The 16,471-nt window shown below is 40.8% G+C and overlaps 1 protein-coding gene across 2 annotated transcripts in view; it reads left to right on the forward strand.

Annotated features, from left to right (window-relative positions):
• Window positions 1–16,471, forward strand: part of PUDP (pseudouridine 5'-phosphatase) — a 164,377-nt gene that overhangs the window by 40,533 nt on the left and 107,373 nt on the right. For both annotated transcript variants that reach the window (XM_050964569.1, XM_050964578.1), the window contains exon 2: window positions 8,924–9,142. In XM_050964569.1, coding sequence (XP_050820526.1) covers window positions 8,924–9,142 — 219 coding nt within the window. The remainder of the gene's footprint in view (window positions 1–8,923; window positions 9,143–16,471) is intronic.

Here is a 16,471-nt window from a genome sequence, read left to right on the forward strand (position 1 = left end):
ACAGTCACTGCTCAATGAGAGGACCCTCCCTCTTATCTCATGACTGTTTACTTTGCTTAACAACCTTTGGTGAGGGAGCTTGTCCAAAATTTTCTGAAAGTCCAAGTATACTGTATCCACTGGCTCACCCTTGTCCACAGTCTGTTTATGCCATGAAAGAATTCTAATAGATTGGTAAAGCATGAATTCACTTTACAAAAGCTATATTGACTCTTCCTCAACATTTTGTGTTCATCTGTTCATATGCTGTTCTTTACTGTAGTTTCAACCAGTTGGTCTGGTACATAAATTAGTCTTACAGGCCTGTAATTTCCAAGATTACCTCTGAAGCCTTTTTTAAAAATAGACATCACATTAGATATCTACCAGTCATCTGGTTCAGAGGCTGATTTAAGTGATAGGTTACATACCACAGTTAGAACAGGAGTACTTGTGGTACCTTAGAGACTAACAAATTTATTTCAGTATAAGCATAGAATGGACCACACAGACCAAAAATATTTATACATACAGAGAACACGAAAAGGTGGAAGTACCCATGCCAACTAAGAGGCCAATCAATTGAGATGAGCTATCAGCAGCAGGAGAAAAAAAACCTTTGAAGTGATAAGCAAGATGACCCATAGAAGATGTGAGGAGCACTTAACATGGGGAAATAGATTCAATTAGTGTAATGACCCAACCATTCCCAGTCTCTGTTTAATCCTAAGTTAATTGTATCTAATTTGCATATTAATTCGAGTTCAGCAGTCTCTCTTTGGACTAGTTTTGCAATTTTATATTTGAGTTCCTTCAGAACTCTTTGTGACTACCATTTGATTCTAGTGACTTATTACTGTTTAGTTTATTTATCCTAAATCTCTCTCTTCCTTGTCCTTCTCCACTTCACTAGAACATAATGTGTCTACCTCTTAGACCTAGCTTTTCCACCAACTGAAAAGAAAAACACTTTCCATCAATGGGGATAGAGAGGAGAAAAGGCGAGCATGTATAACTTCTAAAATGTGCAAGGAGCTCAGATTCTTCAATAATGAGATAAATTACTAGATACAAATATAATTGTGAATTATTAATAATTTATTTCATTAATTGATTTGAAATGCACTCATCACAAGCTCTGTGTACTTAATAAAACAAGCTTTATAATGAATTAAGAAATTTTTATAAGAAAAAAAAATAAATCCCAACAATACAGTTAACTCAGAAGGAATTTCCTCCAACTCATGAATGTTTCTTTATTGTTTTAATTTGTGGCTCCTCTTGAAATAATGCTGTTAGTTGTTCACTGTATTGTGTGAGGACAGCTGACTGACAGTGAAATTTACAGCAAGAGTAGGAATTGGGTTAGAGCAATTGATTGAGTTTTGCTAAACCTGATGTTGTAAAAGGCATAGGATACCACCAGCTAGCCTTAACTCTTCTTTAACCCAAGTTTTCTGTCAGTGAATTTCCTAGTTTTTTTAAAAGAAAGATAAATGTTTTTGAAGGAGTTAGTGGTCATTTAGGCAGTGTAGTTAGCATAAAGGTTTCCATTTGAGATGCTACTGTGGCTAGCTAAAAGTAAAGATTGCTATGTGATTTCTGATTAGTCCAGCTCTCGCACCCATCTTGCTGACTTTGTTATAGTAAAATGAGTATAATGCTGTGAAATGTTGAAAGTGTGTCATTGATAACAGGGCAAGGAAAGAAATCGCAGGCATGATCTGTGTTCCAAAATCTTAACTGTTGTTTTGTTTGTTTATTTATTTATTTATTTATTTTATATGGTGGTTACAGTAACTTTTAAGCACAAGAGAGATGACTGCTATTTCTCTCCTTTTCCACCCCCACTTTCCTGGCGAGCATTTCCACCTGACCCTCCCCTTCCTGTCTCATTATGCCATTAGCATGTAAAAAGTAGCTCCATGCTGTCTGATGTCCTCTGCTGTGAATTCAAATAACAGGCAGCAACTTACTGGAGGGTAGCATGCTTACTTGGTTACTACTCCTGAGGGCATTCTGCACCAAAAAAATAAAGATTATACACACAATATTTTAAAATTCTGCAAATTTTATTTGTCACATAAATGTGGAGTCTCCAGCATGGCATTGGGGAGCACAGGCCACTGCCTGCATAGAGGTGGGAGATCACTGTGCAGCTCCCCCTGGGATATGTATTCAGCGATCAGACTGCACTCAATCCTAACACAGCACAAGGACCAGGCCTGCCCCAGAAACACACTAGGGCCCTGACCATCTGTGCCAGAGGCACCAGGTGTGGGCAGGCAGGCTCAGCAAGGCAGGATCCAAGTGTGGAGGGGCTTAGTGTGAGGGGATCCAGGTGTGAGTTGAGAGGGCTTTGGGTGGGGCAATCTGGGTGCAGGCAGTGGGTGGGATCTGGATGCACAGGGGCTTGTTGGGGAGGGAGTTCTGGGTGCAATGATAATTGGACTCTGCAGGGGGGTCCAGGTGAAGGTGGTTGGGGCTCAGCGGGGGGGGGGGAAGGGTTGGAGGAGTATAGAGCAGGGTATCTGGCTGTGGGGGACTCAGTGGGGGATCCAGATGCTGGGGTAGTGGGGCTCAGTGGGGTGGAGATCCAGGTGCAGCTGGTTGTGGCTTGGTGGGCTGGGGATCTGGGTGCAGGTGTGTCGTTGGGATGGTCCAGGTGCAGGGAGCATGGGGCTCGGCAGGGGGGTTCTGAGTGTGGGGGGTAAGGCTTGGCAAGAGGGTCTGGGTCTGAGAGGGTCTGGATGCATGGGGGTTGGGCAGATGGGGGAGCAGTTCCCTGTGCAGGGATCCCTCCCCCTGCAGCTGAGGAATGAAGAGTGCAGGAAGTGAGGAGGGGGGGACTTTGCAGAGCTTTCTACAGCTGAGGGAGAAATCTGATGGTGGGTCTGACCTGGCCCTGGATGCTGTGCAGAGGAAGAGGAAGTCCTGTCCTCCCCAGCCCAGCCAGGACTAGCAGCTGAGCCCGACGCAGGGTAGGAGTCACCAGCTGGGTCTTCCCCAGCCTTACCTTCTGCCCCACAGTGATTTACCTCTCTGGCAGCTGCCCTGGGCCACCGAAACATATTGCTGGGAAGGGTCACATGACCGCTCTTGTGGCTTCCCTTTGCTTCCCCTCCAGAACATAATTCTCTGCAGGAAAGCAAAGAAATGTGTGAGGGACATAAATTCTGCACTTGTGCAGTGGCGCAGAATTCCCCCAGAAGTAGGTTATGTAGCCCAACCTGTATACTGAGCCAAGCCCTGTCTCTCCACTCGGGCCCTCTGCCCCTGCTTTGGCCAGGCCTCTCTGTGATGGGTTGGGTCACAGAAACCCCCTTGGGAACTGCCAACTGATGTGCTGAGGCTACTTCTGAGCCCATTTTCCCTGGCAGCGTGGGACTTCAGAACTCTGTCTGGTTGTGCCAGACACGCTTGCCTGCTACAAACACAGCCTCAGGTCTGAACCACATCCCTCAAAAGCTGCAGGCTAAACTGAAAACAGCTTAAGAAGTGTTCCTGTCTCCAACACTCAGGTACCCAGCTCCCAATGGGATCCAAATCCATTTTACCCTGTATAAAGCTTATACAGGCTAAACTCATAAATTGTTCGCCCTTTATAACACTAACCGCGGCCAGTGGGAGCTGCAGTTGGCCAAACCTGCAGGTAAACAAACCATCCTGGCCCGCCAGTGGATTTCCCTGATGGCTCACATGCCAAAGGTTGCTGATCTCTGGCCTATAGCTAGGGCTCTGTGTTTGTCATGGAGGTCACATAAGTTACAGATTTCGTGACTTTTTGTGATCTCTGTGACTTCTGCAGGGGCCAGTGTGACTGACTCCCAGGGCCGTCCAAGCAGCTGCCCCTTCCCCCCAACAGCAGCCCCCTGGAGCAACTGCCTCCCAGCAGCAGCCCCTTGATTTTCCCCCTAGCAGCGGCCTCTGCTGATGCGTCCCCAGCCAACAGCCATCCTTGCACCCCCCAGCAGTGACCCGCTTAATATTTAGTCAGGAGAATGTATAGTATAAGTCATGGACAGGGCATGGGCTGTGAATTTTTGTGTATTGCCTGTGACCTGTCCATGACTTTTACTAAAAATACCCATGATTAAATCATAGCCTTATCTATAGCTGAAGGAAGCTGGCATGCCTATTAATCTTCTTGATAAACTGTAGATTAACTTAAAATGTGTTGTAATAAATTAATAGAACAGGCAAAAAAACTTAGATCCAAGCTTTATTCCAGGGGTCGGCAACCTGTGGCACACAGAGCTCACTGGGCCAGTTTGTTTATCTGCCGTGTCGGCAGGTTCAGCTGACCATGGCGCCCACTGGCCATGGTTCGCTTTCCCAGGCCAATGTGGGAGGCGGGAAGTCACAGCCAGCACCTCCCTAGGCCCTCGCTGCTTCCCGCCTCCCTCATTGGCCTGGGACGGCGAACCGCTGCCAGTGGGAGCCGTGATCCACCGGACCTGCCGATGCAGCAGATAAACAAACTGGCCCGGCCCGCCAGGGTGCTTACCCTGGCGAGCCGCGTGCCAGAGGTTGCCAACCCCTGCTTTATTCATTAATAAATTACATTTTGCCATCTTCAAGTATCTTCCTGGATCACAGGCAGTTGGTAAAGAGCAGATGCTTAGATATTACAGTGATGAGCACAATACACAACCCTAACCTGGCTAGATCTGTTCTTTTAATTCAGATTCTCTTTGGTGATTTCAACAGATTATAAACAATCATGTTTTACAGTGTACTGTGATGCAAGTTATCTCCAGGCTTCCCTGGTATGCTTCAGCATATTTTTCTGCTGGATCACAAATAGAGCAATCCAACACCTCTATAATTCTTGTCACATTATCTGTATTTATTGTAACTGTAGCTTTTACACAATGTAAGCAACAACAATGGTGTAGCCTTTCCTCTTTCTGTACAAGAAGGATCACCATAAAAATGACTATTGAATGCCTGTGTGGCTAGGGAATAAAATCACTCATCCCAGTGAAATGAAGTTGGTGGGCAGTACTCCATGTTGACTACATCTACGTAAACGATATGAGATGGGATGAAATTTAGAAGGACACTATTAGCTGAGGGGGATTTTCAAAGGTATAAAGGGGAGCTAGGCACACAACTCCTCTTGCCTTTCAATGGGAGTTAAGCTCCCCCTTTTTGCCTTTAACAGTCACACCTTAGTTTTTATATAGAATATTTTACTTTCCATTGTTTGCATATAGTAGCTTGAAAATACAATTACTTTCCATACTCATAGTGTCTTGCCATTTAGCTGGTTATGCATATCCACCCACCCCCCTGCTTGTAATGGAACCAAAACTAACCTGGCTGTAGTATGTTCAGCACTTTTTTTGAGAGACTCCCATGTCAGCATGGATAACAAAATAGCAAAGTTAAGAGTACACTTACTGTTGGATAACTAGCTGATGTTGCAGCATTCTGACGGGAAGTTCCCACGTTTTTGTATTTAAAAAAACATGGAACTAATCTTGTGTGTTTGTAACACCACACACACACTCACAATTGGCTCTATTCTTTTTTTAACACAAAAATATAGGCCTTATAGGCACTGGGAGTTTTATTTTATTTATTTTTAATGAGATGTTACCCCAGATTCTGACTGAAGATTAAGTCAAGAGTTATTTCAGTTACTCTATTAATTGTGCTATAGTCCTGCAGGTTTGCCCAGGGGAGTAAAGCTTCCACAACTGTGTAAGACCCTTTCAAATTGCAGTTATGGGCACAGGAGGACCACAAGGGTTCTTCATTCTTTAATAATGAAAATATCAGATTGAAAACCTTTTAGTTTCTTACGAAGTCATAAATTCATAATTTTACCTGAAGTCATGATATAAGAAACTAGAGATTTTTAGAATTTGCATTTCAGCCATTTGTCCAGTGTCCAGGTTTTATAAATTCAAGTGGAGTGTAAGAAATGACATAATCTCTTTGGAACAAAGATCGTGATCTTCATAAGCAAATTTTTATTGTCAAATATTTTAATGACAAAAAGAAGAGAAGGAGGCAATTTGGGACTCTAATTCAGCAAGGTACTTAAGCCTAACTGTTTAAGTATGAAAGTTGTTTCATTGAAATCAGGGGGACTCCTTAGGTGCTTAAAATAGACACACACTTTGCTGAACTGGTGTATGAGAGCAGGGACCATCTTATTTGTTACTTGTTTGTTCTGTTCCTAGCACATCAGGGGCCCTGATTCTTGTTTGGGGTCTTAGGTACCATCGTATTGAAATAGTAATTGTATGCAATTATTAACAGGTATTTTGTAAAGTGTGTGTGCAGAGTTTTCTATGAAATGCTGTTCAGTTTGTAAGCTGTAGCAATTCAGAACTGTCTGTTTTCAAGTCAGCAATCTGGATGCTATTAACTATTTCTGTAGAATGAAAAACAGCAGTTCACAGCTGTTATATGTTAAAAAAAATGGAGGGGGGTTAACTTGGGAATCTTTACCTGTAATGTTGCATGTTCACCTATAGATCGTTTAAAACGTATTTATGTAGAACCTGTGTAGGAGAGTTTTAATCTTCTGTAATTTTGTTCTTTGATTCCCTGATTTAGCATTTTCCATTGATTGCTGAACTGGATGGGACTTAATTTTCAATTTTATCAAGGTTTAGGTTTCTCTTTTTCTAGCTGATCTCAATTTTATTTTTTAAATTCTCGACATATCAGAAACAAAGGAAAAACAGAGCTGTGACATCTTAAGCATTATCTTGTCAATTCATCTTCACCTCAACTTGCTGAGAACACCAGCAGGTAGTGCCAAGTGAACAGTTTTTTCTCCTTTCTCAAGCTATCAATCTGGACACCTTTCAGTGACAACTCACTTTAATTTGTGCTGATCTGGAGCAGTATTGTGATACAGCTGGTCTGCTTTGGGGTCCACCCATAATTAAATTAATAGTGTGCTTAACTCTTTGCGCCCTCTACATTTGAATTGTTTAAGCAGCGTCTTCAGCAAATGTTACAGATTTGTGTAGGCTGAGGGATACTTCCTGCTAGACTTCTAGACCCCTTAAACTGTGATCGACCTTTACCTAACCCGTTTGAACTTCAGGTTCTCTTCTAATTACTGACACAGAATGCTGAAACCAAAGTGACTTAGTGGTCAGCAAAATCCTTTGTTTCTGCTCCATTGTGTATTCACTTGTTCCTACTGAGATGATAGGAAATATCCCATATGTTTTTCATTGGTCTCAAATTAGAACCATCCGCTGGTCTCAAGAAAAGCAGAATAATGGAGTTGAGCAGCAAAGGAATATGTGCGCCAGACTGCTGTAGAGGGCAGGGACTGTATTGCTTTCATTTGCTCACCCCTCTATAGTCTGTTCTCTAAGCTATCACAGTGGCAAAGCTTGGAATTTAAAGTTTCTGAAATATTCATCTTTTCTCTATGCTACTTAGCAAAACAGTGAGTGGAACATATTCTCATTGTACGTTTTGTTTTTCTTCTATTAAAAATAATTTCCCAAAATAAAAGGAACTAGTTTGTAAGTGTAACCTTGCATAGGAACTGTTTTTCATTAGAATCCAATCTAGAAATCATCTAGAGAGAATCTTCCAGCTATTTATAAAGGTACAGTTTATAATCTCTGCTGAAGAGATGGGAACTAAAATAATAGAGATATTACTAGTCACATTCTTTTTGACTAGATCTAATGTTATCAACCTTCACTTTTCCAAACCTCGGAAAAGTTCTGTTTTTGGCAGGGTACGGTGGGTATTTTTTTCTTTTAAACTAATCATATTTAAAAATAAAAGCTTTGTCCTGAGACTGAGTTTTTATATGCCAAGATATTACCTGAAGTGACCTCTTACCATTAACCCCTGGAAACAAGAAGAGATGGGAGGGTGGACTATAGTGGAAACACAGTCAGATATAAATGTATAAATGTAGTCATGCCAGCAGCACTGTAATAATGACTTTGGTATCTTTTGAAGCAACTCCGGAGCTGATGTTAAAACAACTTTTAAAATAAATTATTTCTTGTAATTTAAATTGAATATGTAATTTTGACTAAGCGCATGGTGAAGCACTGGAATGGGTTACCTAGGGAGGTGGTGGAATCTCCATCATTAGAGGTTTTTAAGGCCCAATTTGACAAAGCCCTGGCTAGGATGATTTAGTTGGTGTTGGTCCTGCTTTGAGCAGGGGATTGGACTAGATGACCTCCTGAGGTCTCTTCCAACCCTAATCTTCTATGATTCTATGACATCCCTCAAGTATCAGATTTACTTCTCTGTTTTTCTTTCTCAGGGGTAGTCTACACTACCACGCAATATCGGCGCAGCTGCACCACTGTAGTGCCTCTGGTGAAGATGTGCTATGCCAATGGGAGAGCCCTCTCCCGTCATCATAATACTCCACCTCAACGAAAGGCAGAAGCTAGGTCAGCAGGAGAGCATCTCCTGCTGACATAGCCCGATGTGGACACCGCTTTAAGTTGATATAACTTACGTCACTCAGTGGGGTGGCTTTTTCACACCTTTGAGCGACATAATTTACATTGACTTAGGAGATAGTATAGACAAGCCCTCAGTTGAAGAATAAATATGATACCTTAATTAAGATTGATTTTCTTACATTTACTGTGTAGTAGCCCAGGCGGGATAGAGACAGTGAAATTGCAGGTCAATATAGTTCTTTATCGTGGCCCATAGCATTTTCCTATAACATAGAAGTGTTGCCTTTGACGAGTAAGAATACCTGATACTTGGTGTACTATGTGGATCTCCTCAGTCTGGCACACTTCTGTATTAAATATAAGGACAGCTGTGATGAGTTCCATTTAGGTATACCCTTGTGGCACCTGACAAATTGCCAGTGTGACCGTCCAAGTAGGCAAAGTTTGGGTGTTCTTGACATAAGAGTTTGGTACTGATTCTGGCCTTGCCTATTACAAATGCCTTTTCTTTCTCTTTTTTGCAGATACTGAGCATCTTTATACTGTGGTTTTTCAAGAAATATGTGAACGCTTTGGAAAGTCTTATACCTGGGATTTGAAATCATTAGTCATGGGTAAAAAAGCATTGGAGGGAGCACAGATTATTCGAGATGTACTTGAACTTCCCTTGACCAAAGAGGAGCTACTGCATGAAAGTAAAATGAAGCAGGAAAAAATATTTCCTAATGCTGCATTGATGCCAGGTGTGTCTCTTCAATATTTAAATAACTGCATATGAAATTATTTAAACACTGACTATTGTATAGTTCTAAAACCTCCTTTCACAAAGCACCTTCTCTCACAGACCTGATTTCTTCACTCTTGGCTTGACAGGTTTTGCTAAAAATTGCCTGTTTACTTGGTAGAAAGGTACTGAGGATGCTGAGAGCTTTTTCATATACACTTATGGAACAGCTGCTCTTAATACATATTTTAAAGAACAGGAAAACACATGGACAGGATAAATATGCATGAAGTTTATAAGTTGCATGATCTAGTCTTCGTTTTATAATATGTGAGAGCAGCTGTGTAATTCAACAAGTTTCTTTTAAGGTGTGTATGTGTATACACTCTAGCGCAGGGGTAGGCAACCTATGGCATGCATGCCGAAGGCGGCACGTGAGCTGATTTTCAGTGGCACTACCACTGCCCGGGTCCTGGCCACCAGTCCAAGGGGCTCTGCATTTTTATTTAATTTTGAATGAAGCTTCTTAAACATTTTTAAAATCTTATTTTCTTTACATACAACAATAGTTTAGTTACCGGTATATATTATAGACTTATAGAAAGAGACCTTCTAAAAACATTACAATGTATTACTGGCACGCGAAACCTTAAATTAGAGTGAATAAATAAAGACTCGGCACACCACTTCTGAAAGGTTGCTGACCCTTGCTAGTGTATTTGTGTAAAATAGACAAGATGCACGCCTTTACACATGTAGACAGATTTATGTGTCTGTCCATGTATATATTTTGCATATTTTGAGTGCTTGCTTGAACTTGTAATCTTAGTTCCTTTAGTAAAATTTTCTTTCATTTATGTTTGTAGTATGTAATGGGAGAGAGGAAAAAGCCCTAGGTAACAATTTCAAGCATGCAAAAGAAGAAAATCCTGAACTAAGTTTGTTACCAACATAGAATTTAAAGTTCAAGTTTCTAGAGCAAACAGCAATATTTTATGTCAAAATATAATGAGAGAGGGCAGAATAGCAAATTCCAGGTACGTGTAAAGTAGCCTAATTAATGTAACTGTAACAAACATAACTTTTGGAACTTTCTGCATTTTGAATGTTGGCCTTTCAGCCTTTATGATGCAGTACTAGTAGTCTAGAAAAAAAATTTTGGAGGGGTAGCTGTATTTATATCTTATTTCCTAATATCTTAAAAGGGCTGGGGATAAAAGGAATGTATGTGGGGGTGAGGATGGGAGGGCAGCAAGTTTAAAAAAACAGAAACAGAAAATCTGGATATAATTTGTATATTCAGCTAACACTCAGCTGGCCCACGCTCCTCACTGTCGCTGCTCACAGACACATTGCAGATGGGCTGGGGAGCACACAGTATCAGAACTCAAGATGTGGTCACAACCACAGCTGTCGCTGCATAGCAACGTCGGGGAGCTGAGAGCAATTCACCTGGCTTACCAGACATTCCAGGCTTATCTTCAGGGCAAACGTTTCTCAGTACTGATGGAAACACCACAGTAATGTTCTATATAAACAAACAGGGTGGTGCTCGCTCCTCTCCCCTGTGCCAGGAAGCTCGCCGACTGTGGGACTTCTGCATCATATACTGCATTCAGCTACAGGCCTCCTATCTGCTGGGAGCACAGAACGAACTAGTGGACCATCTCAGTCGCTCGTTCAACACTCACGAGTGATCTCTCAGAGTGGTCATTGCCCTTTCGGTCTTCCAGAGGTGGGGCTATCCCCACATGGACCTGTTTGTGATGTGGACCAACAGAAAGTGTCAGCTGTTCTACTCCTTTCAGAACCACAGTCACGGTTCCATAGTGAATGGCTTTCACCTACCATGGATGCGTCACCTGCTATATGTGTTCCCGCCATTCCCCCTCATACACAAGGTCCTCCTCAAGATCCAGCAGGACAGGGCTTCAGTGATCCCCATAGCACTAGCATGGCCCCGACAGCACTGGTTCACCACAATTCTGAACCTATCAGTGGACAGGCCAGTGGCCCTTCCTATGCTCCCAGACCTCATCCCATAGGATCATGGCCAACTACAACACCCCAACCTGGAGTCCTCCACCTCATGGCATGGAAATTCCATGGCTGAACCAGCTTGAACTGCAGTGCTCAGGCTCTGTTAGGTAAGTTCTGTTGAGGAGCAGGAAGCCCTCCACCCGAACAGCTTACCTGATGAAGTGGGAGTGTTTCTCCATTTGGTCCATACAGAAAATACCTCCCTGCAGCAAGCCTCTATTCCCCTTGTGCTAGACTGCTTCTTGTACCTGAAGCAACAGGCAATATCATCTATTAAGGTACACCTGGTGGACATTTTGGCTTTCCATCCAGGTGTGGTGGGCAGGTCAGTCTTTAGCAATCCCATGGTGGGCTGGTTTCTTAAGGGCTTGGATAGGCTTTACCCCCAGATGAGGCAGCCCATTCCTTAGTGGAATCTTAACATGTTCCTTTACGGATTTATGGGTCCCCCTTTCAAGCCCCTCATGACCTGCCCCTTATCCTACCATTCCTGGCAGGTGGCCTTTCTGGTGTCCATAACCTTAGCCAGAAGGGTCTCCGAGCTCAGAGCGCTGACTTCCGAGCCCCCCTATATGGTCTTTTACAAGGACAAGGTGCAGTTACGCCCTCACCCAGCATTCTTACCCAAGGTAGTATTGCAATTTCATGTTAACCATATTTCATGTTAAGACATATTTCTACCGGTATTCTTTCCTAAACCTCATGCCAGCAACAAAGAGCGGGCACTCCATTCCCTGGATGTCAGGATATCCTTCTACACTGAATGCACAAAGCTGTTTTGTAACTCACCAGAGGTTTTTATTGCAATCACCGAAAGGATGAAAGGGCTTTCCATCTCATCCCAGCACATCTCATCATGGATAACGTCCTGCATTAGAACGTGCTATGACCTGGCTAAGATCTCAGCCCCAGCATTGATGGCGCACTCCACAAGAGTGCAGGCCTCTTCTGCTACGTTCCTCGCCCAGGTCCCCATTCAGGACATATGCAAGGCAGCAACATGATCTTCCATCCACACCTTCACATCACATTATGCCATCACTCAACAGGCGAGGGACAATGCAGCCTTTAGCAGAGCAGTACTGCAATCAACAACTTGGTGTACTCTGACCCCTCCTCCGTTGAAACTCTTTGGGAGTCACCTGTTGGAGTGGACATGAACAATCATTCAAAGAAGAAAAGACGGTTACCTACCTTTCATAACTGTTATTCTTCAAGATGTGTTGCTAATGTCCATTACAAATCCCTTCTGCCTCCTCTCTGTCGGAATACTCCATCAAAAAGAACTGAACAGACAGCGGGCCAGCAGGGACCTATATACACCACCACAAAGGCACCACTCCAGGGGGCTCGACAGCTGACCCAATGGGTACTACTAGGGTAAAAACTTCTGACAATTGTGTATGTGGCGCACGCGCACACACCTATTGGAATGGACATGAGGAACACATCTCGAAGAACAACAGTTACGAAAGGTAGGTAACCGTCTTTTCTCATAGCAACTTTCAAAGTTGGAGAACACAAAATAACATAAAAGTCAATTAAGCAAATAAATAAATAATGATATTTTAAAAAAGCTTTCTTACCACCCCCACCCAAAACAGGCTTCAAATTTTTATCTTCTCTGTTATTTTTAGGCTGTTTGTTCTTTTACTTGGATTCATCAAATTGCTGTTGGCTTTCTTTTCCTTCTTGAAGGGAAGGATAGCTTTGACCTCCTGGGTCTTGTTAACTGGAGATCGATCTCTTGCCAACTCTTTTGTACAAGTAATAAGAAGGTCAGTAGTGTTCTGGATTGTGGATAAGTGAGTTCTTTAAAAGGGGAACTGTTTACCAAATAAATGTAGAGGAATCTGAAATGTCTCTACATCCCTTACATCTCTTTAAAATTGTAAATCTCATTTGTATTTAGACAATTTGGGGTCAGAGCTGAAGGCTGAACTAATTTAATGAAAACATTTGTCTTTCATTCTTGTCAAACTTTTATGTAGGCAGAAAGAAAACGTCTGATTTAGCAAGTGGGTGAGGTTCCATGTCTCAAAAAATGATAGAAAAGGATGTCAGCTAGTGGACTTGTGAAAATGGTCTGCACAGATTTGGATATCAAGCTGATAGGCAGCTTCTCAATATGTAAGAATCATGGGAGAATATGTTCAATTATCAATTTTGCTTTCCTACTCTCTGAGGTGTCTAGGAGCAGCCTCTTTGAATAGCAGTACTACCACAAGGAAGCTCTGAAGTATGGTATTATAAGTGCAGGACTAAAATATGGAGGAGATTCTTAGTTGCTCAATCAGGGACATGGAGCGCTACCTCAGAAAAATTATATTCCTTGAAAAGAACACAAAAATCTGCAAAAAAGAGCATGAAGCTGAAAGGAAAGACACGTAGTAAACTGTAACACAGTTCTTCTGTGCTATATTTTAAAGCTAATTATGAAAGTAAAGTATATTTAATAGACTACAAACAAAAATTTCAAAAGTCACTTATACACTTAGGAGTCTAATCCATGAGGATTAAGGTCCTAAATCCCATTTTCAATTGAAAACGTTAATCCGTTGGTCTGCTTTCAGATTCTGTCTCAAGTTAGTTTCTGCTGACCTTCACAAGTAGGTTGAATTACAGTTACTGCCATGAAGGGAGTCAACAAGCTCATTGCGGTTTTGATGCCAACCAAGCAATAAAGGTAGCTGTGAGCTTCTTGACTCCCATCAGCAAATGACATATTTCTTCTTTAAAATTACTGATTTTTTGTGTGTGTGCTCTCATTTCTATTTTTCTTAAGTCTTCTGTATCTCAGTCATGTTTCTGCTTTCTTCTTCAAGCAGCACTGAGTTCCCTGGGAACTGCTAAGTGGGTTGTAAACAAAATGACGGATCTGAAGAAAGAAAAAAAGTCACTTTACCCATTCTTGAAATGCCATGGCCAGGCAGAGGAAAACCAACTCATAGGTGAAACGCCTTGTAAGATGTAGGATCTATGGTGAATTTTGTCCTGATCCTACAAGTGGGTAAAACGGTCAAATTGTTTCTAACAAAATGTATTTCTGTTGGAAAATTGCTTCTTTGAAAACTAAATTTTTTGCTAAAATTTTCTCTTTTTCTTAAATAATCCATTTTATGTAACTCCAAACAACAGCAACAACAAAAATTGGTTTTATTCTTACAACAGCCTTTCTTCATTTGCATACTTACCTTAAAAACTTAAAAAAAAAAAAAAACCCATCCATTCTTGACTTAAAATTTTCCAGTGATGGAGAATCTACCACACACTTGATTAATTCTTGCAATGATTAATTACTGTTTTTAAAAACTGCCTTATTTCTAGTCTGAATTTGTCCTGTTTCGACTTCCAACCATTGGAACGTATATCTTTGGATTTTATATCTTTAGTAGTTTAAGAGCCTTCTATTATCAAATTTCTGTTCCTCATGTTATGCTAAACAGAATAAGTTTCTTGAATCTTTCACTTTAAGGCATATTTTCCAATCATTTAATCACTATAATGGCTCTTCTCTGAAACCTCTCAAATTTTTCAAAATCTTGTATGAATTGTGGACACCAGAATTGAACATAGTATTCCAGTTGCAATTGCATAACTGCCAAATACAGAAGTAATATAACGTTTTAATTTCTACTCGTGAGTTCTCTGTTTGTATATCCAATTATTTCATTAGTCCTGTGGTCATAACATTGTACTGGGAGCTCACATTCAGCTGATTATACGCTGTGACCCCTAAATCTTTTTGAGAGTCACTCCTTCCCAGAATATAGTCCCTCATCCTGTCTATTTGGCTGAAATTCTTTGTTTCTAGTTCTGTGACTTTTCATTTAGCTGTAGTAAAACTGTGTTTGCTTTTGCCCAGTTTATAAAATAATCTGGATCAATCTGTAACCTGTCCTCTTCATTATTTACCACTTGCCCAAAGTTTATCAGTGAAGATTTTGTGTTTTCTTGCAGTTCTAATTGATGAAAATATTAAATTGCATAGTGCTGAGAACTGATCTCTGTGGGATCCCACTAAAATTCACCCTTTCAGTGATGACTCCCTATTTACAGTTACATTTTGGGGTATGTCAGTTAGCTAATTTTTAATCCATATAATATATTCTATGTTAATTTTGTCTCGTTATAATTTCTTAATCAAAATGTTGTGTAGTAGCAAGTCAAATGTCTTACAGAAGTCTAAGTATGTTACATTAACACAATTGCCTTCAGCAATCAAACTTATAATTTCATCAAAAAAGATATCAAGTTAGTGTGACAAGATCTATTTTCCATAAACCCATGTTGACTGGCATTAATTCTATTGCCTTCTTTAAGTCTTTATTAATCAAATCCCATATCAGCTGCTTCATTACTTTTGCTTGGGATCAATATCAAATTAAAGCTTTTCAGGGTTTCATCAACTTTTTAATAAAAGTAAAACCAAAATTACCTCTTGGAGCTCTGGCAACTTGGACAGTCAAAAACATTGTTGACCAATCATAGTGAGATCAAATTGTAAACACACAGCCATAGAATCTCTTTAAAAAAAAAATTAGGAGAGTCCATAAGAAAAACTAAAACATTGTTATATTTATATAATTAAAAAAAAATCAGTTAAACAAAATGTATAGCCAATTTAGCATACTGCCAAGATCCCTTTTCCACCTGCTTTTAGATTGGTAGAAACATGAACTTGCAACAGTGCTCCCTTGACTGTACAAAGTCATTCCTGTGATCAAATATTCATTACATTAGTCCCAAACACCTAAAATTGGGTATAGTTTATTTCTTATATAATTTATATTCTCTGTGTGAGGGAACACATTGTCACTATACATTATACTTAACTTCATGGGGTCCTTGAGTGAGTGCAAGAAACATTCTTGCATTGTCATTTATGTACATGTTATCACATAATGTGGCATATTGTGCAGGATGGAATTTGTTATTTTAGCAGATTATTAAACCTCAAATTGTCTCCTACTAATCTAAATCCAGTTTAGACCTAGGAAATGTCAGATTGACAGAGCTCTCAGGAAGTACCAACGACACTTTCTCTTCTTATATTTCTAACTGGTTACAAGTGTAATTAGCAGGCATGGCAGTTATGTAAGTTAATTTGTGGGATGAGTAGGGTAGTTTTCGAAGTGGTGTTGGAAAGGGGAAGAATACTACTTGGAACATGGACCCAACTGCACTCTGAGAAGAATCTTTGCTATTGTTTAAAGTGCAGGAAAAGTGAGAAAAATACATTAGTTAGTAGCAGCTCGTTATTTCCTTGGCTTGGAAATAGATTAGTAATTTCCAGTTCTACTTTTAT

The sequence above is a fragment of the Gopherus flavomarginatus genome, chromosome 1, assembly GCF_025201925.1.
Source record: "Gopherus flavomarginatus isolate rGopFla2 chromosome 1, rGopFla2.mat.asm, whole genome shotgun sequence".
Lineage (NCBI taxonomy): Eukaryota > Metazoa > Chordata > Testudines > Testudinidae > Gopherus > Gopherus flavomarginatus.